This window comes from Simochromis diagramma, unplaced genomic scaffold (assembly GCF_900408965.1).
Source record: "Simochromis diagramma unplaced genomic scaffold, fSimDia1.1 OVJJ01000317.1, whole genome shotgun sequence".
NCBI lineage: Eukaryota > Metazoa > Chordata > Actinopteri > Cichliformes > Cichlidae > Simochromis > Simochromis diagramma.
Genome location: NW_024386994.1, coordinates 1065689 through 1090145, shown reverse-complemented (window position 1 = coordinate 1090145; position 24457 = coordinate 1065689). Strand labels below are relative to the sequence as shown.

At 39.6% G+C, this 24457-nt stretch overlaps 1 protein-coding gene across 13 annotated transcripts in view; it reads left to right on the top strand.

Annotated features, from left to right (window-relative positions):
- Positions 1 to 24457, top strand: part of nrxn2b (neurexin 2b) — a 682163-nt gene that overhangs the window by 385579 nt on the left and 272127 nt on the right. For all 13 annotated transcript variants that reach the window (XM_040040736.1, XM_040040734.1, XM_040040735.1 and 10 more), the window contains one exon: positions 2974 to 3093. In XM_040040736.1, coding sequence (XP_039896670.1) covers positions 2974 to 3093 — 120 coding nt within the window. The remainder of the gene's footprint in view (positions 1 to 2973; positions 3094 to 24457) is intronic.

The window sequence follows — 24457 nt, the reverse complement described above, 5'->3', positions numbered from 1 at the left end:
TAAATACAAAATGCTTTCAATTTACATTTTCTAATCATGCAAAATAAATAAGTAAATAATTTTAAAAAAGCATGTAAGCTACATAGTAATTTTTGCAAGGATTGGTGAAATATTTGCTTAAGAAACTCAATTAAGCACACTATTAGTACGTAGGCAGATGTTCAAGTTGTAACCAAGCTGCTAATCGAGCACCCGGTTGTCAACAGCAAGGTAATGGAGATATGTGCTCAGTTGCTTTTTACCTTTTCTTGAACATTTGGAGCAAACATAACAGATGAGAGTTTTAGGCTCCAACACGTTTAAGGCACCTAATAGCAAGTTCTCATGAGTTCTCAAGAAGAAATGCAAAGATAACGTGAGTAATATAAAGGAAGAATAAACAAATAATTTAATGGCTTTTGCTTATGACAGTATATCCTATTAGCTCCTTAAGGGAACACAGTTTTAATCAGTAAATAAGGACATAGTTAACACAGAAAGTGGACAATTTAAAACAATTCAATTTAATTGACTTTGAGTCATATATGGGACTTTATATTTAAGGTGAAGATCTTACAATAATACAGAGAAAAACACCCAATCAGATGACCTCCTATGAGCAAGCACTTAGCGACAGTGGGAAGGAAAAACTCCCCTTTGATAGGAGGAAACCAGGGGCCCGTTCTTCGTACGTCGCTTACTACATCCAAGATCAAATGACACATCCAAGACCAAACCATCGCGCTAACTCTGAGCTCGCTAATCCGGTTCCCCGAACACACCTGCTGTTGACGATCAGTACAGCTGGATGAAGTAATGTGAGATCACTGGGTGTCGTAAAAGGGGCTACGCATCGATAGTAGAAACATTGATCGGCAACCCTCTGATTGGTCGGCGAAAATGTCGAAGGAGCGCGCTCGGTATTTTTCGGCAGCAGAGCAAGAACTCTTGAGTGAGGGATTGCAGGAGTTTCAGAGTTTAATCAGAACGCAAGGGAACACTGCAAAGGCTGCAAAAGCAAGGAGAGAGGGCTGGCAGAAAGTTGCTGACAAATTAAACTCGTAAGTAATTTAATAATAACAATAATAATGGAGTGGATTGATATAGCGCTTTTCAAGGCACCCAAAGCGCTTTACAATGCCACTATTCAGTCACTCTCACATTCACACACTGGTGGAGGCAGCTACGGTTGTAGCCACAGCTGCCCTGGGGCAGACTGACAGAAGCCAGGCTGCCATATCACGCCATCGGCCCCTCTGGCCAACACCAGTAGGCGGTAGGGTAAATTTATTATATTACACTATATTATCCAATATTATATTACATTATATTATATTATGTTATATTATATCCCCTTTCACATTAGAGCCACAACAGGACCCACTAGAACATGGGAACAAGTAAAAGTGAAATATAAGAATATCCTACAGAATGGTAATATTTATCACTTATATTGCTTTTCGTCTCTTGGAAAGAGACCCTGAAATAATCTGTTTGTTTGTTCATAACAGCAACCAAGAAAAGGGCAGAGCAAAAAAAGACAGGTGGTGGTCCTGCACCCCCTCGCCAACAAGTTGGTTAAGTGAATAATACCCTCACGGGAATATCGATATCTCTCAATTAGCACACTGTCGCGCTGAGCTAAAGGATCCTGTCTGTCCCGCAATATACGCTGGATTCTGAGGACTCTCCTTATCAATCTTGCACCTTCCGCAATGGGCTGCTCGCGTAAACGGACAGGATATGACTGCGACAGACTTCCCAAATCCACCTTCCCTTTTATAGCCGTGGTCTCCCATCTTGATTACACGAAGTAATTTGCAATTACTGCTCTGAAATATGAATTACATCCGTAATAATCACATACATGTAATAGAATGTTAATAGTACATTTCCCTTTTTTAGGAGATGACCTGTATGTATCTGTGTGACATCAATAACAGGATCAAGTGCTGCATTATCTTTAGTTACATTGATAATATTTATTTATGGTGAAACAGTGGTGGAATATCGCTGTTGCTTTCGTATAGATGAAGCGGACATACCTGCGTGGCCGCGATCTAATCCTGTTTACATAAAGTAAACCTGCTCCCGAGCAGGTTTACGCTTACGGCTCTGTTGCTATGGCAGCAAGTCCCGGATGAGCTTCGGGGAACCGAACGATCCAAGATCACGCGAAATCGTCAACAATCTAATCCAGCTAACTTACTTAGACTAGGTACGAAGAACGGGCCCCAGGAAGAACCAGGTTTAGGGAGGGGCAGCCATCTGCTGTGATTGGTTGGTGAGGGGAGAAAGACATGCTGTGGAGGAGAGCCCGGGATTATTAAAAACTAATGATTAAATGCAAACTGGCATATAAACAACACAAAATAAAACATTTCATTTTTATAAGTTTGGAGCACGTGGGTGGGGGTGTCTTAATTGGACCACTTGTAAATGGCACAGTGAGATGTCTGTTTATCTTTGTGGAAACAAATTAGTCTGGCACTGAACCATGGTTCTTTAAAAATGTCTGTGTTTAATTGAGATTTTAATGAGAAACCCCACCAACACAACAGCCACCACACACATTTATTTTTAGAACCATTGTTTTCCTAACATGTGATCTGTATCCTAATCTTATAACAGTAGTTCATTGTTATTTTCTTTTGCCTTCTAGCATTATTATTTTACCATTACCATCTTTATTTTGAGCACAAGTAGTCAAAATCTAGTTTTCTTGGAAAGTCGTGTCTTCTTCCATTTCAGTCAGTCAGCAAAGGCAAAACAGTTGGTGAATCTTGCCAGCTGATGTGACAGTGCACTGTTGGGTCAATAGTGTGTGTAATCCACAGTGGAAAAGTCACGAATTGCTAAATGGAGCTTTAGAATTTGTCCTTTGCTCTCATTACCCAGAGTGCATGATCGTTTGCCTTTTGGTCTTAGAAATATTTAATTTTGAATGAGATTGAACAAAAAATGTGATGGCGTATGTTTTGGTTTTGTCTTCAGGACCCAGTACCACCTGTACGGAGGAGTCCTGCTACCATCAGGGGGTGTGTCTCCAGCAATGGGAGGGCTTCACCTGCGATTGCAGCATGACGTCCTATGGAGGCTCATTTTGCAACGACCGTAAGTCAAAGTTTTTGTTTTAATTGTTTAAAAATGGTTAGAAGGTGTGTGAGTGCAGTGAGTCAGGCGGTGGAAACATATTCAGTGGTGGTTAGCTGTTGTTTAGTGGTTTAAAGTTAAAGCTCCACAGGCAACGTTGTAAGTCTGCTTTCAGAGTGTCAATGAAAGAGATCTGTATTGTATTAATAAAGTGATTGGTGAGCATTCTCCAATTGATAATTTAATTTTTTGCATGAATCTTCAAGCTGTCATTTAGTAGATGGATGTTCTTGTGCTGCATTTCTACATACATGAACACATCCTCACAGATCCGGTGTCTCATTTTGGAACTAAAAAATGTTTTTGTAAATTAGCTGCAGAGCTTGTTAACATTTGACTGCTAACAATTAAAATATCTAAACATTAGCTAATAATAATGACTTTAATTGGATAATTATAATTATTAGCTAATGTTAGGATATTTTAATTGTGAACAGTCAAATGTTAACAAGCTCTACAGCTTGCATAAACATTGTTTAACAAGGTAAAGTCATTATCACACTTCAGTAGGGCCACACAGATTGGACTCATTCATTACTCTTCAGATGGTGATGGTACTGTCTTGTTATTCAGAGTAAAATCCTGTACAACTCTAACTTCACCATAAAATTTACCATGAGTGCTAACACATGCTGTGAGGAGAAACAGTGATCTAAGTCCCATGTACCTGCCACATAGCCCCCTGCTGGGTGGCTGGAAGCTGGGGAGTGAAAGAAAAAAGGTAGAGAACAGCGAGACACAGGTTAGTCACTTATGTGGTTTTTAGGTCAACGCTTTTCATTCTTTTTTCCTCTCGTACATTTGTAATATTATAATCTGGTTGTGGCTAAGGCATTCACTGAGGGTGAAGTAGCTGTGCACCCTATAATTAAGTGTGAACTAGCTTCACTGAAGTGTGGAAATGACTTCATAAATATCCAGATGTCTGATGGGGAAGGTTTTATTATAAGCTATAAGAAACCTGACTGTGAGGTTTGATTTTTCATTGTTCTGGATTTAGTGTAGAAATATGCATTATGTTGTTAACTGTTAAAGCTGAGTTATGAAGCTAATTTTATACCTTTTTTAAAAAATATATATATATATTGCATTGTTTAAGAATCCTGTCTGTAGCAGTGTGCTGCTTGGTAACTTGGAGCGTATGTACAATTAGCATCCAGCACTCTTCACAGGCTTGATGTAAGCAAGGGCACAAGTAGGGTGACAGGCTAATAGACTTGTTTGCACAAGTCTTTGTTTGCTCATGAAGTGGTGGGTTAAGAAGTACCAGCCTCAGCTTCTTTGCTGATTTTTTTTCTTTTGTTAAACCAATCCATGTTTTATTTGAGAAAGACTTCATTTTTGTTGTGTGCTTTTTCCCTCGTTATATTGGCTGCTGGGTTAGCTATACAGAATATGACCGGGCATGATAGTAAGGAGCTGATTAGCAAGGTGTTCTTTTGGTTCCTGGAACTCTCAAGCAAGGAGGAGAAGGTGATAACTGTTTTGTCGGCATGACAGCTATGCCGAGATAAGCAGAGATCCTTCGCTGCTTGGGAGGGGAGAGCAAATGATAGAAAAGGGAAAAGGAGGCTTATTCTTGTGCTCGAGTTGTTGCCTGTGGGGCGCGTTAGCAGCTTTACTGTGCTGCTTTCGAACATGACAGGTAGAAATATAAGGAACCAGTGAGTATACCAACATGTGCTCTGTAGAAGAATCTGGAAGATGTGTCTGTTTTGTGAGAATGTATAGAATGGAGGACAGGACTTCACCAGCAGCCCGATCAAATCTATTGTGTAACTGCAGAGAAAAAAACGAAGCATCTATGTAGAACAAGTTTGAGTCTGCAGTGCAGAAAAGTCTTATTAAGGATTCAGCTTTAAATCAAGCTGTGAAAATCTCAGACATGTAAGACTGTAAACACTGACATGGGCCTTTCATCTTTTTTTGTTTATAAAAGTGCAATTTTACAGATCTGTTGGCTGCTGGTTAAAGTTCTCTCACAACTTGCTGCAAATGATATGATGCGTTTTCAGTGAGGGGCTGACATACTAGTGTAAGATTCATAATATTCATTCATAACAGCTTAAAAAAAACTGTTGGCATCACAAATTTGTTGGTGACACAACAATGGGCTAGTTTTCACATATCAGCATAGCTAATTAAAATTAAACTGAAAAACATTAAGGCCCTATCAGTATTTTTTTCTTGTAAGATGATACATTGAAGAACTGTTAAACAGTCTGGAATAATCAGCACAATAATCATCAACTAAGCTGATGTCGACTGACACATTATTCCAAATGTCTAACACAGCAGTATGTCAGCCTCTTCCAGGTTTGCATGCATTGCTGTAGCTTGTTTATGTTGTAGCCTGTCCTTTCTCCCCCGACAACAGCGCCGCATCTTTTGACCTGACCTTCTGCTGTCATTACCGTCTGCTTGAAACTATGAAAATCAAATTTCATCTCCTGACTTTGAGAGCTCACACTAACTTGAGCTTTTGGCTTCTTGGCTTCTGATCTTAACATTCTTCTCTTCATACTTCTTGAATCTTATCACTATGTAAGGAAAATTTCAAACGCGACGAACTTCAAGGATTTTTCTTTTTCTTCAGATTGCTGTGAAAAACCAAGGTAGGAAATATGATACTGGGTAGCAATGAAATGGGTGCTCCAGATCCCGAGATATTTCAACATGTTTACCTTGGATGCAGACGACTTGCAGTTGCAGACTCTTACCAATAGGGTTATGGGTTGTGCAACAAAACCTATATAGATCCTGCTTGTTTGTCTTTTTGCACAATCACAATAAATCTGGGATAAACAAGTGTTTGTGTCGCCTAACTCTGACAGAAAAAGTTTAAATGCATGTGATCAAAAGAAGAAATATGGTGAGCAAAAATAAATGACAAAGACCCCTCTTTATCTCGCAGTAGGAAGGAGAGATATAGCGCACGCACAATCACACTTCGGTGTTACTGGCCACACAAACAGACTTAATAAAAAAGATATGTGATTGCCACTGCTTTTCATTCTCTGTGGGGAATAAAATAATGCATAATTATTTCAGTAATCATTCTTGCGCTGTTGTTTGTAAAAGAGCTTTCTTGGTGGCCATAGTAGACAAAGCTTAGAGGGTCTTTGGGTGATTAATCACTCTCTGCATGTACACTACACTCCTCTACACAAACACATAAAACAGAGTGGTGCAAACACGCACAGTCCCACACCTACAGCTTAATTCAGTCGCACAAGAACACAGTAAGAGACGTGTTTCATGTGGTGAATATTTTTCAGTGGAAAAAGCTCGAGTCATTTCCGCAGTCCAGTCCCAGAGTCGTTTGTTTCACTCTAGGTGGAAAGGTTATCAGAATTATTGACACTGCAGTTATTATTTATGAATGCAGATTCACAGTTCACTGGAGAAGATATTACATACAGATAGAAGCGATTCCATAACAGCGTATGTGTCGTACCAGATAAAGTGAGGCTATTTGTCTCTATTGGATATTATTACCTGTTGGGCGTCAGCCAATCATATCCACTACCTGGGATGCGAGGAAGCGAAAACACAGAGAAAAAAACATTTAAAGTTAAATGTATTGGTTTTTTTTCCTTTCATGTTTAATTAAATTATTGTTTTTCAAAAAAAATGTGTATTTATTGAATACTTTTAATACTTTACTTTCCCATCTGAATGTGAGAATTTTGGAACTCGTGGAGTTTTGGTGTCATGCTATCTGCAAGATGTCTCTTTATTTGTTTTGAGCGTTTCCACTAGCAATTTAGGGCAGGGTGAAGTTGGCATGTTCTCCCTGTGTCTGAGGGGGTTCTCTCTGGGTACATTGGCTTCCTCCCACAGGTTGAAGACATGCATGTGAGTTCTGCATAATTGGTCATTCAAAATTAGCCCTAAGGGTGAGTGGTTGTCTATGTCTGTCTTCTTGCCCTATGACAGCTGGCTCCACCCCCCTCTTATGTCTCTTGATTGGATAAGAGGAAGAAAATAGATGGATGGTTTAGTACAATTGCCTGCTTGCTGAAGTTGTTTCCGTAAGTGGCACTGAAGCGATTTCATTTAGACTTAGCAGCTGACACTGATACTGATGTTATAGAAAAGAAATGTGACGCTGTAGACATTTAATTTCCCTGTGACAGAAAGTTGATATTGGATATGGTCAATGTAGCCCGTGTTAACAGTGTTTCCTGCTACCCCCACCTCACCATCCCCACACCATCCGAGGTAAGGGGATGGTCTGTCACTCAGTCATGCCGGATACATTTTTTTTTCTAGTTTGTGTGATGCAGTCCTTCTGAGCAGATATCTGAAGTGATTGAAACATTTAATATTTATAGAGCAGCTCTCATTCTGCTGAATAGTATTGTTTTTGCTTCTTCAGTGACCTTCAGTGGTCAATTTAGTCTGGCAGGCCTACAGCACTGCACTTTAGGAAAACAGTTGGGGGGGGGGTGTTAATAAATGAAATATGGCTGAAGGGAATGATGAGGTACAAATGAAATTGGTGCTTGGCATTTCTCAACAGGCTTTACTTTGGAAGTACCTCTGAGACACAGGCGCTCCAACAGTGTTTTGTATCTCTTTTTTCCTACGTCGCTCTTTTTTTTCTCCTGTTCTCATTAACAGTAGAAACAGACTGGGTCTGCTGTAATGCTCAAAAACACATCACATTCATCTAGAACTGCAGGTTGTTTCCAGCACTGTAACACTATGTTTGTGCACGCAGATGCATTTGTAGAGCAGCAAATAATAAAAAAGCTCATACCCCTTCTTTCACACACACATACACGCACATACACATACCAGAGAGCATTTGTTATTCCGCTGCAGCCTGCAGTGATTGACTGGTCTATTTGTCTCTGCATAGCGTATAAGTGGGCCACTTGGTATTCTGCCTTATTCATCTGGAACCAACTCAGACAGAGATGCTGTGTAAGAGCGTGTGGAACGAGGACTTTGTTTCTCTCTTGCTCTTTCATTTTTCTGTTTATGTGAGTGAGAGAACAACGGAGAGAAAACGAGACGGAGAGGGATGGAGAGGAAGAGCCAGGGAGGAGATGCTCTGTTTGTGCAGTTCTTTGTGTGGCTATATGCACTGGTTGGGCATTAGCACAAAACTTGCATGTGTACAACGAATCCAGCTGCGAGTCCATAGTGCTGTCAGGCATACTAATCGAGCACAGAGTGCCAGTGTGTTTGCATTGCTGCTGGTTTCAATCTGCCTCCTCTCCCTATATCTCATCTCGATTTATTTTCTCCATTAACATTCCCACACGCAGCATGAAAAACGACCTCATCAGAATGCTTTTGTGGTACAAAAGATTGCCACTGAAATTGGACTTTCTATCTAGAGTCTTTGTGAACTCTGCACACAATTTGTCTTTTATTTTTTTGTTGCGTTGCTTCTTTATAATTTGTAAAATACATGTTTGCATGTAATTTCTAACAAACAGTTATTTATTCCAAGTTCTGTAATCATTGTTACATTTCTTTGCACCGATATGTGAACACTATCTGGTTTTCAGCATGCATTTTTTAAATTTTCTCGAGGCTCTTACTTATATCACCATATGAGTAAGCAAATAAGTTGACTTCAAGAATTCTAAAGGGACCAAATGCAGCTCGCTAAGTGTTGTGTTTCTTGCTTCAGCTAGCCTACTGTTAATGTTTGATGAGCTTGATAGGTTTAAACAAGCACTGGTCACGGCAAGTTCCTCTTGTCGTCTCTCTTTACCGAACTTTAATGAAAGCCGATCACTGAAATGCATTCGCTCTCCTCCGCTCCACCAACTCTACAGGTGATCGTTTGCTTGGTACTTCAGTCGAAAGGCAAACCAACAGCAAAAACAAAAAGCTTTAAAAAAACGAAATAAAAAAACCCCCAATGATGGCTGCTGGTCTCCGGAGCAAGACAGAATCCTGCCTCACTATGTGTAATGCACTTGGTTTAGGCTTAACATCGATTGTCATGCCACTTGTTGTGATGAAGGTCACACTACCTTCAGCATGGACAGCGTGTCCTCAACGCAGCATGGATCAGGACAGACTTAAGGGGAGGCTTTAGCCCTCTCACATTCTCATCACCAGCTAACTCAGTCCAAGCTCAGGAGGAATGAGTAAGCAGACCGGCAAAATAGAGGGGAAAAAAAGTCTCCCACAAACCTCCTGATCCAACCACGGATCCAAGAAGACATCCAAAAGAAAGACATAAAAGCCAACTGCCTTTCACGTGTGACTGGGTCTCACTTTTTTTTTTTGTTATATTCTCTGTAGCATTGCATTATCATTTAATGCTTGGATTTGGTATTCATTCCTCCAACCCCTTTCTGTGACTACCATCTTCTCTCTGCACTGTTGGCCAGCCGGTCCCAAAGTGCCGCTGTTTGGACCTCGTGATTAACCGCCACCTCATTAAGCCAGAAACACAGTGTGAATCCTGAATAATTACTTTACTTTTTTTCTCTTTCGTGCCCATAAATACACACACAGAGACCCACAACAAGCTCCCTCTCCACTTTTCAGTAGTGGGCTGCTTTAAAAACTAGATGGAGAGAGACCAGGGAGGCTGCAGCTATCTTCCCATTTGCAGACACGGGGGGTGAAAGTATGGGCAGAGAAATGAAAGTATGGATAGAAAGCAGTGGAAAATAGAGTGTGAGTGAGTAATGAAATAGTGTTTGGGCATGCAAATGCTGTTTTGGCTTCTGCAAAAGAGGGCAGTGCTAAGCCCATTGGACTTTAGAAGTCACTATTTCAAGAGCTTGAAGGGGATTGGTTGAGGGTTGATGCCCACATTATGTGGCCTGTGGTGCATAAGACTTAGGTAGTGAGTGGAATACTTGCACTATGTTAATTCAACATTTCAACGAGTGTGTAAATGTTTTAAGAACTCTGCACACGTGCAATACATGACAAAGCGTGTAGCTCGCTGTGGAGGTAGATATTAAATATTACAATGGCAGTAGTTCTCATTTAATTCATCTGTTTAGCTGTGAGCACAGTTTTAGAAAACTATTGTAGATTTTCTAAACCCTTTCTGCTAAGATCATTAACTTCAAGTTTCAGCAAACATTCTGTTCCTCATCTCTTTTCCCCAGAGTGTCTGTCTGTCTGTGAGCCTGGCAGCTTTGGCAGGTAGGCCAGACTTAATATCTGTTACTTCCTTTGTTCACACTTTTTTAGTAGCGGCCAAGTGCCAATATACTGAACCTGATTGAACTCAGTGGTACAGATACAGTACACGTCCTTCCAATCAAACTGAAGTAAACTTAACTTGGAGAAATTCTCTTGTGATGTGTTCGTGAACGCTATCGCAGTTGTTAGAATTACACAGGTGCCAGTCACAGGCAGCTGCTAAAGATCTTTATGCCATGTCACTTATTGAATCCCCTTTCTACTGTATTCTGACATGTTTTGACTCATTGTCAGATAGGATGGATATGTTAATCTGTCAAAAGATCTTTATTTCTTTATGTGCCATTCATTGTTCTCAGCTTCGGTTTCAGTTTATGATTTTCAAACACATTCAAACATTTCAAGAAGTGTAAATGATCAGTTTCTGGAGCATAGAATGTGTTTCTGCCTTTCTGTAAATTAAGGAAATGAATGTTTGCACTGCAAACCTTTGGCCATGCAGAAGAAGCTCATCTCTGGAAGAAGATATCGTCTTCCCTGGCATGAATGACAGCTTCAGGACGAATAGATGCCCAATTTTCATCAGTCATCGGTAGTGCTGACTACCTGAAATAATAGCCAGTGCTTTAGGAGTGGCTCTGCATCCAAAATACTTGAAATATTGGACAACACTGGCAACATATTGGATTTCGTCGGAGGAAATGCTGCGATGCTAGGCGGTTTCTCACTTTCTGCACACTCACACACATGAAAACACATAAGAAACTCTGCGGAGAATGTCAGTGTTTCCTGAGGGCATCCGCACAGAGGGAGACCTTTACTCAAGCTGACATAGCAGATCATCAGGACTGACGTGTACACACACACGGATGCACACGCATGCATACAAACGCACACCTTTCTTGTATTTATCCCAGTGGGGGTTGAGCTGTCGATAAGTTGAGCTGACAGTCTCCCCTTCACCTTGTCCTTCGTCTCCTTTCTCCTGTCCCTTTCCTCCACTTCTCTAGCTCCTTGCCCTTTATACCCCGTACAACCCCAATTACACTCTTTTTCCACTGGTGCTCCCCGTAGGCTGGGGAAAATCCCATGTTGCTGGTAACGGGGATTAAGCTTTTAAAGCATGAGAAAGTTAAACATTAATACTAGGATGTTAGAGTAATTGTGGTCTTTCAAGTCTATTCAACCCTGACGACTTCATTCAGGGTAAAATATGAACAAAGTTTATGGGATATATACGTGGAGGCCATCCTACCATAAACCATTCAGAATTTGTATTGTCCCCATACATTTTTAGAGATAAAGATTATTGTAATTAATTAAAAGTGAATTTGCTCAACCTTGAGTTTTACTTCTTTTGTCTGCAAAATTAACAGAAGTAAAATCGGTTTTAGAAAAAAGTAACGCAGGTTGAGCTTCTTGCTGGAAGAATCATTAGACAGAGCGTGTCTTTGAACTCTTTTGGTGTCCTTGAACAAGAATCCTTTATTTGCACACTCTCCAGAAATAACAATTGATTATGTGTTAGCAAGAGGCTTAAACTGGGTTTTCAAAACATGCGCTTCATTTGAAGCCAAGATTTAACTCCTCAGACATTGTTCCCTCCTCGGTGAAAAAAAGGGAAATGAGACATCTAGTGCATGCGTAATTGCAATAAAGGAGCAAGAGAAACATGTGCCACGAATTCTGGTATTTGTTTAGCAGTTTTGTGTCAGGTTGACTGGAATAATCACAGAAAATTACAAAAAGCACAAGAATCACATTTAGTTTCATATTCTGATGTATTCAGGGCATGTACACAATCAAGTGTGCTGTTCATGAACTGTATGTAAATGTCTACCTACTGTCAAATGTATCACAACTGAATTAGTGGAAATAGGCCGTATTGTTCCGGTAACTGTCTTGTTAACAATAATGAGCTCTCAAGAACATAAGATATGTCTAAGTAGGTTTATTCCTGTGCTTTCTCAGTACAAGAGGTTTAACCTGCAAGACGTGTACATATTGAGTGAACATGCTCTTACATATATTCAAAGAAATCAGGAAAGTCATTGTAGCATAAACTCACTCCTACCTGAACACTGGTTTATATGTTTTGTACTCACATCTTCTCCTCTATTTCAAAACACCAGTAATAGAATTGCTCGAGCAACACAGCCCAGTAGCCATTTTAAAACCGGCCCTTAATCTGTTGCCCAGTGAGCTGATAAATGATAGTGGCCACGGAGGATGATAAATCAGGAATATCCCTCACTGCCCTTCTATTTCAGAAAAAACAGAACAAAGAAACCTGTACTTTGATGCACACTGTACAGCTTTACAGCCTTTGGAACCATATTATTAACCCCACGGTGTAATTTTATGTCATTTCATTGCTATTCTGTGCAAACATAAAAATTCTAAAGTATTTCAGCTTAATTTATTACTTCATTCACAAACTAATTTTTCAAATCTCCAGTATATGTACGCCTGATTTCCCCGACTCAAAGTGTTCGACTCAGTGTGGTGTATGTGCTTCTATGTCCCTCTGTGTGTTTTATGTCGGTACTATATTGAGATGTGCTGTGTTGAGTCTCTCCACATTATCATACATGTTTCTTTTCGGCATCTTTGATTTCTGTACTCTGATGGGTAACGTGGGGATGGGCCAAGTACAGATGAGAGCAAGCAAAAGACAGAGAGCATACGAAGATGTAGACGGGGACGCCTGCAGAGAGGGAGAGAGAGATGGCACTGGTTTCAAAGCCTCCCTTTCCTTAGCTGTCGAGGGAAAGTTTGACTTTCACAGTTGGAATGTATAATCAAGTCAGCCTGCTCTTATCCTTCTAAACGAAGTCCCCTAACAATCTGACACAAGACAAAGTTTGTATTTTTAAATTTCAGTTCTATATTTCATGTTCAGTACTTAGCAGGCATTGATGCTGACTTTGTAAGGCACTGTTAATAGCTTATTTTTTCTGATTTTATCTGTTGCTTTTTTAGCAAATCCAGCTCAGTAAAGCATTTGTGTCCAAGCAGAGCCCCATCATCATCATCATCATCATCATACCAAACTGATTAATGCATTAATTAAACCCCTTGACTCTATTTATCTTTAGATAATTATGATTCAATGTAAAGTTGTATTTCCTGCTTCAGGGATTTATTGTGTACATTTCTAATGCATGTACTTAAGGTATAGTCACATCTAATTAGTGTTACTAGTCTGCTAATAACACACATTTCTTCACACTTGTGTCATTGTATATGCTTACTACACCCCATTCCACAGTTGTTGGTTTATTTTTATTATGATGATTTTTCTGTTCACCAGAATTTTTTATCGTCTTTATCTTTTGCGTTTCTTGACACACAAATCAAGCAGAGCAGGGCCAGGGATTGATTGAAGCCAGGCATATGAATATAACAAAGTAGACAGGTGTCCTTGAGCAAGGCAGAAACCCCATTAATAACCCCCAATGATGACAGGCCGCTCCTCTCTGAATGCAGCCATTCTAACCCAAGTTGAAAGTATATCGCTGTACAGTTGATAATGCATGCATTTCAGCAAATCTGTTAGCGGCACTTCTAAGAGAATCAAGAAGAGTTTTATTCCCATTTTTGATGCTGCTGGAGGATTTGACCCATCTCCATAAATCATCTTTTGGCTGAACATCCAGCTTTGCATTCTCTCTCTGACTAGAAAAGTATTTGTCTTATGATTTCAAAAGGTTCTGTCTTCTTTTTTTTTTGCTTTACCGGCTAAAAAGTAAGCCAGAACCTCTTCTCCGCTCTCTTGTCTCCCTGTGCTTGGCACTTCGTGTATTATTCATGACAAGTCTGTTCTTTGTAAATAGAGTAGCTCAGGCTGCCCAGTCAGCTGGCATGTATCGGAGGGACCACAGGCAGGCCTGACAAAACATTTCTACTGTAAGAGCTTTTAAAAGCAAAGGTGGGAGGGAAATGGGCAGAATAATGACAGTGAAACAAAATGCTATATCAACATTAAGACTACACTCCCACCACAGAAACGCACATGCACACAACCAGGAGCCTTGGTGAGCACTGGCTAAACAAACAAGACCTGAAAACTAATTTATGCCTCTACTTTTCCAAAAAGTCGAAAATGTGCTTACAGCAGCAGTACTCTTGAATAATGTATTTGCATCGTGCTTGTCAATTTGTATAGTGCTTTGTCATTCCTAATTCATTCCCTTCACTCAGGAATAGAACAAAGTATTTTCAAACTCTGGCAAATTGGAGATCAAGATATAGTCGAGTGTTTCTGAGGTATAAACATATTATGGAATTTTAATATATGGAATATTATTACATGTCATTCATCACGATTATAAAGCTTACTTTTTCCTTGCACCTACATGCCGTCTTAAATATTTATTCCACTTTTTCTTTCCTAAACAAAATGTTTTCACCATCTGGCAGTTCAACTAGTTCATATGACAAGATATAAGTTGCACGTAAAAACAGATTAGCAAGTAATGGAAACTTTCAGGCCTCTTGTTGAAATTGCCCTGCTTGCCCGTGTGCTAAGAAATTCGCTTGCAGAGATGCACTAAATGTACAGAGTAGAGATGGCACAATACCACTTTTTTATGTCCGATACCGATATCATAAATTTGGATATCGGCCGATACCGATATGAATCCGATATAGTGTGTTTTTTAATCAATAAAACTGTTTTTTTTTTTATATCTTGCTGCATTTTGTATAAGTTCAAACTCAAATTTAAAAACAAAACAAAACACTAAAGCTATTCTGTTATACCTGTATGCAAAAAATACACTGCACCCAAAATATTTCATAGTTCAGCAATACTGATCAATCTAATAAACTTAACCTTCTCCATCCTCCCTATTCTGGTATTTTAAAGAGTAAGCAACCTAACTAATAGGGTTGCAAACTCCCAGCAAAAAAAAAAAAAATGCACAGAAATCAATTATTTTTCAAGAATAATTAAATAGATTCAACATCTTTCTTCAACAGAATTGCAGACTGCACAGATGGTATCTTCCCAAAGGAAAAAGTACTAGCTTACTAGGGTATATTAGACTTAACAGTTACTATATACAGTAATGGACTTTTATACATTTTACATCAGAATAAAACTTTGAGTGTAAGATTCAGATAATTATTTATTAAAAGCTAGACATTTTAAATGAGAATAAGAAAGAAAAGTATGTCTTTGAGCCCCCTTTTCCCTGTTCATGCCCTATCGGCCCCCCTGGCTAAACTTTGCTAGATCCGTCCCTGCACAGTTACCAGCCGTCAGCTGCGTAGAAAAAGATCCTGGTGTAGAAAGTAATATTAAATAAATTCTAACAACAGATTATCAAGGTTAAACGTGCTGCTGTTGTTCAGCCGCTGGTTTCCTCTTTCTGGCGAGAAGTGGGCGGTAAACAAGGGAGACGGACTCGCGACAGAAAAGCCGATCAGCTGATCATTGATTGAAGTAGCAGCAGGAGAGGGAGGGAGAGAGAAGAGGCACTCGCTCCATATATCGGTTGTTAAGCTTAACGCTGGAATGCTTTACAAACATTCAGAGATGAACTTACACACTTGCTTTACTTCTCTCTGGGATAACTTTCTCTGAGATGAAATGGTGTAAGTAGTGAGGCTCCAAATGCTCAACCAGACACGCCACAGCCACTCTATCATGTGAGCATAATGCTCCGACGTGCTACATTTATGAGCCGAGTTATGCTATGTCGCAAGTTTTGTGAGGTGCATTTTTGATATTTGATATTTACATTTTTTATTTCTCTCCGATATCAGATCCAGTAATTTAGGTCAGTATCGGACCGATACCGATACGTAATATCGGATCGGTCCATCTCTAGTACAGAGGCCATTCTTTTCTGTGATCTACGTGCTTTAACATAGTGGGCTAATCAATGACATAATTCCTAATGTAGCTGCAAATAAAGCCACATAAACCTAAAGACACACACCTTTAGCCAAAAGTTGTTTTACTGGTCTTTAGAAGACGTGTGGATCGACATGCCGGTGCAGTTGCTGTGATGCTATGATATGAGTGAAACAATTTATCCCTAGAGCATACTTAACCATAGAAGAGGAGGTAAAAAGTATCAATTATAACTATATTTATTATGTAAATAACTAATATTTAGGAGAAAAGAGATGAGCATGTGTCAGAGCAGCTATAATGATCCTGGTTTAAATTTTCTGTGGACTGAGACAGATGAGCGAACATCTGTGTGATCAGTGAGCAGACAGATAATCCTTAAAGGCTTTTGTAGTGGCAAAAGTTAAAGACATTCAGATCATGCTAATACAAAAGGCTCCACCTGATCTTTTCAAACCTGACCCAAATTTTTAGAACTTCCCAGGCGATGGGCCAGCTCCCAAAATCCTTCACAAAGACGAATGGACTTCCTCACATACCATACAGGGAATGAGTGATTGTAAATACCTCACACAAGCCAAGCAAGGTAAAAAACAAACTGCAGCTCAAAAATGAGAAAGTAAGAGTTTGTCTCCAGTGACTGCTGAATCATAAAATAAATTTGGCATGTCTGTTAAGATCACAATGCTTACATTTCCAGAAACCGGGGATGATGAGGAATATGCAACTCCCAGCCGTGTTGCGGGTCAGTGAGTGGAACTGCGTAATTGAAGCTCTGGTCAGTGATTTGGTGAAAGTGTCTTTTGAACAAATCTTTTTAATGACCTGTTTCAAGTGAAGAAAGAAAGTGTACTTTATACAGGTCTACAGACCAGTAAAACAACTTGTGAAGCAGGACCTTTTAGAAAGAACCGCTTTGCAGATCGCTACTCAGTTCTGAGATTAACCCTAAGGCTGTTTAAATGTAAGCGAGTTGCTGAGAAAGACAAGTGAGGAGTCGGAATAATTTCTGTCTGTCTCACCCCCAGCAAACCCAACAGTCACCCCACACACACACCACCACCACCATGGTCCCCTACAGTTAAATTTAGCTGTCCTAATTCCTGTTGTCACCTCTACAGACTCTGCCAATGGCTCTGGCTTTATTTTCCTCCCACCTTAACATATCTTTGTATTTCAGCTTTTCTTTTCTCTTTTTTCCCCTCATCTGGCAATGATATAAATGCTATAATGTTATTCAAAGTGTAATCAGCTTAGTGTGTTTTTGTGCAAATCACTGTTCATTAATTAAGGACCTAAGCTGCTAGGTTGACCTGAATTATTAACCTTGGATTATCAGGCTCTCTGGTGTTTTAATGGAACAAAACTTGTATATTAAAATCTTAGGAAAATAGACATTAAATAGCATCTGGGTGTTTAAATTAGACCGAGGAATGCATCCTGTCTTCTGTATCGCATCATTGGGAAATAAGGGTCGTCCTTTCCAAACCTCTTTGCAGTTTCCTTGGCAGAATAAAAGTTTTATTTTTCTGTGAAGTCTTTGTGGAAAATCATAAAGTATTACCCTATAAGAGATGCAATTCTGCTTTCCTTCAATGATTTTCTGTTTTAATGTGAGCTTGACTTTCCAATAGAAGGCTTACAGACTACTAAATTGGCCTATCTTCACAACTTGCCACAGATGGAGCATGCATGAGTTGTCTGCATGCAGGCATTAAGACTGCTTCGATCTAAAAACCCATCAGTGTGACATTCCCCATTGTGCAAATGTCTACGCATGCTCACTCCCACACCCTCCCTTTGGGCGCGCACACACGTAGTCAGGGACACACAGCCTAATAAATATTGCCTCCCTATTTTGTGTCATTCCACTCCCTGGAGAGAGGCCTCTATCGACAAGCCAGCACAGCTTTACCTGATCAATAGTCTCTTTTCTCTCGTTCTCCCTTTTCTGTCTCCCCTTCTCCCCGCACGTCTCGCATATATCTCAACTCCCTGTTCTCCTTCTGATCTTGCAGCTGAATTACTTCAGATCTTGAGCATATATCCACAGAAACACAAAAGCTCTGATCAGCCCCGCTTGGTTTTATTTTTAATCAATTATTTTATACCAAGCAGCTGGCAGAAGGGAAAAAAGAAGCTGACAAAGAAGGGGGGTGGGTGCTTATTGTAAAGCAGAGAATTTTTCACATAGCAAGGTTCACGTTGCTTCATCCCAGATGTGCACAGCCAGCTGCCATCAGCAGCACTAGAATGTGTTGCTTGGGAAAAGGCCAAAGGGTCACATGAAACCTTTTAAGTCAAACAAGGCTGAGTAAGGTTCTTGTGCTCTGCCTCTCGCTCCCTTATGAATAGTCTATAAAGCCTGGAGCCCCTTGCTTGCATACACGCACTTGCATACTGGAAATGTAGATGGCTCAGCCGGCTTCATACATATGCAGAAACAATGTGTTTGTCTTATCTCGTGATTCACATTGTGCCCCTCGGTACTGAAGTGCTTCATGATTCAGTGGAATCCATAATAACAGATGAATGAACTCTATTTATAGTGATTATTGGCAATGATATAATTAGTAGTAATACAGATGTTGCTTCCTAAGAATGAAAACAGCAACAAAAAAGAACTCCAAATTCATTTTCCGTCAATCAGATTATCTGTGAAGTTAATCTGCTTTGAAATTCGTCAACTATAAACTGTTCCCTCTAATTGGAAAATAGCAGGAAAACGTACTCCGCTTTCATGTGAGAAAATGAGAAGTTGTTTTTCTCTGCGAGTTCCCGAATTTATCGGCTCTCCGAGTGTTAAGGGCTTTTCATCGACAGCCGGTGTAGTGCTAATCAATTCCACAATAAATACACAATGAAACACGGATGCAGTCATCTAAGGTAGAGGCAAGTAACCATCCGGTACAGGACTTTAACTGAAGCCCAACACACACATAATGATTTCATTGTCAAAATGTGAATATAGAACATGGAGAAAAAAAAGAAGGGTAAAAACTGAAGTGGAGAAACAGGGATTGGGATTGGATACAGATTGGGAACCAGTTAAAAATTCCAATGCTGTTTGCAGATTAGATTCAGTTTGACTTAGCCTAGAAAGAAATGCAGACATGAGAGAAAGAGAGAATTTATTATTTTGGCTATATAGATTTTTTTTTTCAACATAGTAGTGAATTCAAGAAATTGGCATAAAGGTAAAAGAGGAAAAGAAAAACAGAGAGAGAAAGAAAACTGTGTCTGTATATAGTTTCAGTAGCTCATTCTCCACCCACACTCATCATTGGTGGCATTTGTGGCTGTCAAGGACTGAAAGAGGGAGGAAAAATCCTTACTTTTGATGCTGGGCCTAGCTGCAGTGATAAAATATTGAAGCTGTTTTCAGCTCACAGCACAGCCCCAGCTCCTCATATATCATGATTCCAGAAAAACCCTGACCCCTCCTTTCCAGCTGCTATCCTGGCCAGCTATACCTCACCTCAACCCTTCCCATCAATTAAGAGACAATGTATGATTTTAAGGATAAGAGCATAATGAGACATGACAGTGCTGTTCAGAAGGCTTGACTCAGACAAACTTGTAATGTCCCGTGTTCTTGCCACTGTATACACGGAGCACTTAAATACATCTTGGCTGATGTGGTTAGCTCTTAGTAAAAGTGTGGTCCACTGTAAACACTGCCAACATACAAGACCACACCTTAGAGGACATGGGAAGGTGTAGACTGTACGAATGGTAGTGGAAATGGTAAGAAAATCGCCCCACTAGTGAACTCTGAGCATAATTCACATGAGCACGCCAAAGTAAAAGCTCTGCTTTTCAGCTCTTCATACAACTTTAGTGTTGCAAATTTTATAATAAAGTCATAAATAGTTTCTATGAATCACCTTCATTGTTTTTTGTTGTTGACGTGAATGTTTACATTGTAGGAAAACTGCACAAGATTCAAAAGCACTAAGAAATACATCCCACATTCAAATCAATCAACAGGTCTTGTAAATAAATATGGCGCTATATGTGTTTTAAAAAAACAAAAAAATTTTTTTATGTTTTATTTTCATTTATGAATCACACGATGTAGTGTCTCAACAACAGAAGCTTGAGTGTCCTCTGGATAGAACCTGCAGTAATCCAATCAAAAGTGGTCGTTCATGAAATGCTGCTGCAGCGAGCTGAGTGGATAAAAATGTGAAGGCAAGGAAACCACATGTGCTCCTTTTCCAGCATATAAGCTGTCATTTATTAAGTGTGTCGAGCACATAAATAATTCAGACAAAGCCTACACAGTTTTTCAGGAGATAGTCAGGTCTCGTATGACGCAGAAGAGACGTGTGTAGATTGCATCTCTTGCTGTTTTTCATCTGCACAAGTTTCACTTTTTGTAATTATGTGCTCTAAATGTCTGACCCATGACTACCGGTGTGCTTTCTTTGTGTGGACCTTTTGCCTCTTATTTGGATTCTGTTTGTTCTGTTTGTTTATACTTTGAACTCACAAATTAATGGCTTCCCATACATTTTTTCTTCTACTTATGTTTCCAGAACTGAGATCACAAAATCAAACACATTTCATTTGTCATATTTCATTTCAGTTTTCATAGTTTAATAATATTTATCTCAGCTGCTATTCTATGTATGTGAATAAACCGTGTTTAAGTCTTCACATGTCTTTAAATATTAAGATATATGTGGATATTCGTGGGCTTGTGCTTAGTTTCATGATTGGAAAGAGAAGCGTTGGCTTTATAAATCTGTCAGAAATATAGCATATGCAGATTTCTGCCTTTAGGGATAAATATATCTTTATAGCTTAAGTCATGGATTTACACATTCATATTTTATGCATCTGGCCTTTAGCTTCTGGGGTGAATTGTAATAATTAGAGGTGTGAACAGGTATATCTTAGTAACGGAGCAAGGAAATGAATGCTGCTACTTTATTTTGATTTTTTTTTGTGTGTACTTCAGTTCCTTAAATGCATTTTCCATCTTTCTTGAAAACACTGAAACATTTTGCATCACTGGAACCAAACCTTTCCACCAGACCTTATTTCCACTGTTTAAATATGATGCTCTCTGTCGCTCCCTCTCCTGCCACACTCCTCCCATGTAGCAGTAATTCATCACAGCAATAAAGCAGTGAGCACAGAGAGACAAGTCATTGGGCAGTGGTTGGTAACTACATGTGGCACCTATTTTATTTTATTTTTTATTTTGGTTAAAAGGTATATAGAAAAGGTATGAAGGCAAAGATGGTAGACAGGGTCATTTAATTTGCTAGTAAGTTACAAGCGACCTATCAAATCAGATGGCAGAGAAACTTCCTGCCACTGCTGATACTTCTATTCATGGTCAAGTAAAGCCAGACACAAACTGCATTTTCAAGGTCCGTAAAGCATAGAAATGAAAGCAGTTGAAACAATAAAAAATTAAAGTAAGTCAATAAGGAAGTAGAAGCAAATACAAAGTTACATCCGTTTACGCCAGAGGATATCCTAAAATGGAGTTTTTATTGTTTGGAGCAGTTGTAATTCCATTCTTTCCTTCTTTGCCTTTGTTATAGCTCACAGCATTTTCATTTTCATGTGAAAGTCTCCCCGAGGCTGACAGTCTGGGTGGGGTGAGGTGCCAGACGTCTCTGCTGCCAAAAGTTAAAGATTCCATATCAGTTCCCTGCAGTTTATGGACATTTTCCGAATCTAACCTGTAAATGCTCGTGAAGCTGAACGTAAACACTTTTTACGCAAATGTGAGACGCAAAGTGAAGTAGTCAGTTGCCGATTTCTTTACTACACCTTTATTATTGGTGGACATATGCATCAAGATGTCACATATACTGACTGCTATATTTATACACGCACACACAAAACTTAAACAATATATCTCATTCAGACCAGCACTTCTTTTCTGCATCTAAGTGTTTTCCATCTAAGATTTACACTCCGATGAACACATCAGGACCAACTTGGCATTCGGTAAATCATCCAGTATACTTTGGCATGCAGACTGGAGCAACAAGGGATCAAACCACCAACCTTCCAATTAGTAGATGACCTGCTCGACCTCCTTGAGCCACAGCCACTCAAAATATCTTGAGATATCCTCATTGAGTTTATTGAATAAACAATCAAATGATTTTAGACTTTTTCTAGTTAAAAAGAAAAAAATATTAAGTAAGGTTTCACATACTGTTTTTGTGTTAAACTGAAGACCCTCTTTATAAATTCCATCATTTTCTTAGGTGTGATGCAAACTCCAAATTTGTGCTGTTCTCATGGAGCTATAGTTTTTCCATTATAAAGGCACGCAGCCACTGTCTCCCTTCCCCCCACATCAGATATTCAAAGGCAATGAAATGTGACGACTTGGCGAACGGCTGCCATTTGAAGCAGCATAACAGCAAGGTACTGTGACTTCATGTAATTTGCAGCAGCTATGTGTCCCTTTTTTTTATCTAAAAAACACAATACCAGCTAAAAATGTAAAAAATAAATGAATGGTAAAGAATTCATGTGTAGCAGCAGAACCTGCAGTACTAAATAATTAGCACATATAACATTGAAAAAGTCATGCTATGAATAATAAAATCATTGTTTAAAAAATTTAACAAAACAATATATTAATTTAATAAAAAAAACAAAACAGAACAGTATATATTACTTAATGTTTTTGAAACAATATGAGGACTTTTCTTTTTTTTTATCAGATCACATCAGTGGAAGTGAGCAGGTAGACTGGAGACAAATCGGGAAGCAATGATGAAAAAGTGAGGGGTAGATGAGATCTATACTGTAGGAGGAGGAGATTGCTTCCTCGCTTCCTGCAGTCTCTAGAGAATGAACCAGCAGTGGAGCAGGAGAAAGGAGCACAAACCAGCAGAACTCTCAAACACACACACACACACACACACACACACACACACACACACACACACACACACACACACACACACACACACACACACACACACACATTCAGATTGGTGTTAGATAACAAGCGGGGCTTTTAAACCTTCAGCAACCTTTTTCTGATTCATCCCCTCTGCTCCCCTTTCCCATCTTTCATTTCTCTGTACCTAATTTTTTATCTTTACTCCTTACTTTTTTAGATTCTCACTCCTTCCTTCTTGTCGTCTCTCCTGTGGCCTCTCCTCTTCCTTTCCTCCACTGCTATGACTCATTTCCAGCTTTTAACACTTTCTTCCTACACTCCCCCCTTTCTATCAGCTTCCCTTCCTCTACTCTTCCTTAAATCCTCTCTTTTTCTTTTTAAATATATCTTTTGGGCTTTTTGACTTCATTAGATAGTGGAGAGTGGAGAAGAAAGGCGAGAGCATTGGGTCGAACTGGAACCTGGGCCATTGCATTTCAGCCTGCTCTCCTTCCGTCTCACAGTTTTTTATTCATTCTTTCTTTCTTTCCCATGTTCCTTCCTTTTCATCTCCACCTTCCAATCCTACATCATTTCCTCGGTTATGTCCCCACATTCGTACCATAACAGCTCCAGCCATACCGAACTTCACTCACAAGTCTTTCTAATTTAACAGCGCACTGCAGCACAGGCCTCTGGAGAGCACATTGCCCTGCCCTGTTGTCTGGATGAAAAGAGGAAAAAGTAGAGCTAGGGTGTCCTCCAGGGAACAATGGCTAAGAGGGACACAGAGGCAAGAAAGAGGGTCTTTAAAAGTTTGTGCATCTTTTGATTGGTTACTCTTGATGAGATTGTATGTGTGTGCGTGTGTATATATATGTGTGTGTGTGTGTGTGTGTGTGCGCGCACACTAGGGTAAGTTAAAAGACGGTGTGGGAAAAGATAAGAAAAGAGATCAGGTGATTTTAGTTTAAGATGCAGCCAGTATCCTCTGCTCCCAGAAATCACTCAGGCTTTGAACCCTGTCTTTACCTTAGTTTCATGCATAAAGTAACGTACGTGTGTGTGTGTGTGCGTGTGTGTGTGTGTGTGTGTGTGTGCGTGCGCCACAAAGAGTTTCAGATAGAACAAGGAAGAAAGAACTAAGGGGAGGGGACCTCAGTATTCAGCTGAGCTCTTGTAAAATAAATTATCTACTGTTTTCATATCAGTTGTTATACTTGGGAACCCCAATTCCATATATTTAGCTAAATCTAAAAAACATAGTTAAATATCAGTGAAAACTAGTTTTACCCTTTGGTCAGAAGAGAGGTACAACAGCAAGTGTTTGCAGCCATCTGTTAAAACACACAGGAACTTCTGTCATGGCTCATGGCTGCATTTCTGTCAGTGGTTTAGGAGAACCTGTCAAACTTGATGCATCTGATTGGCAGCAGCATCATTGTTTGGCATCACAATGA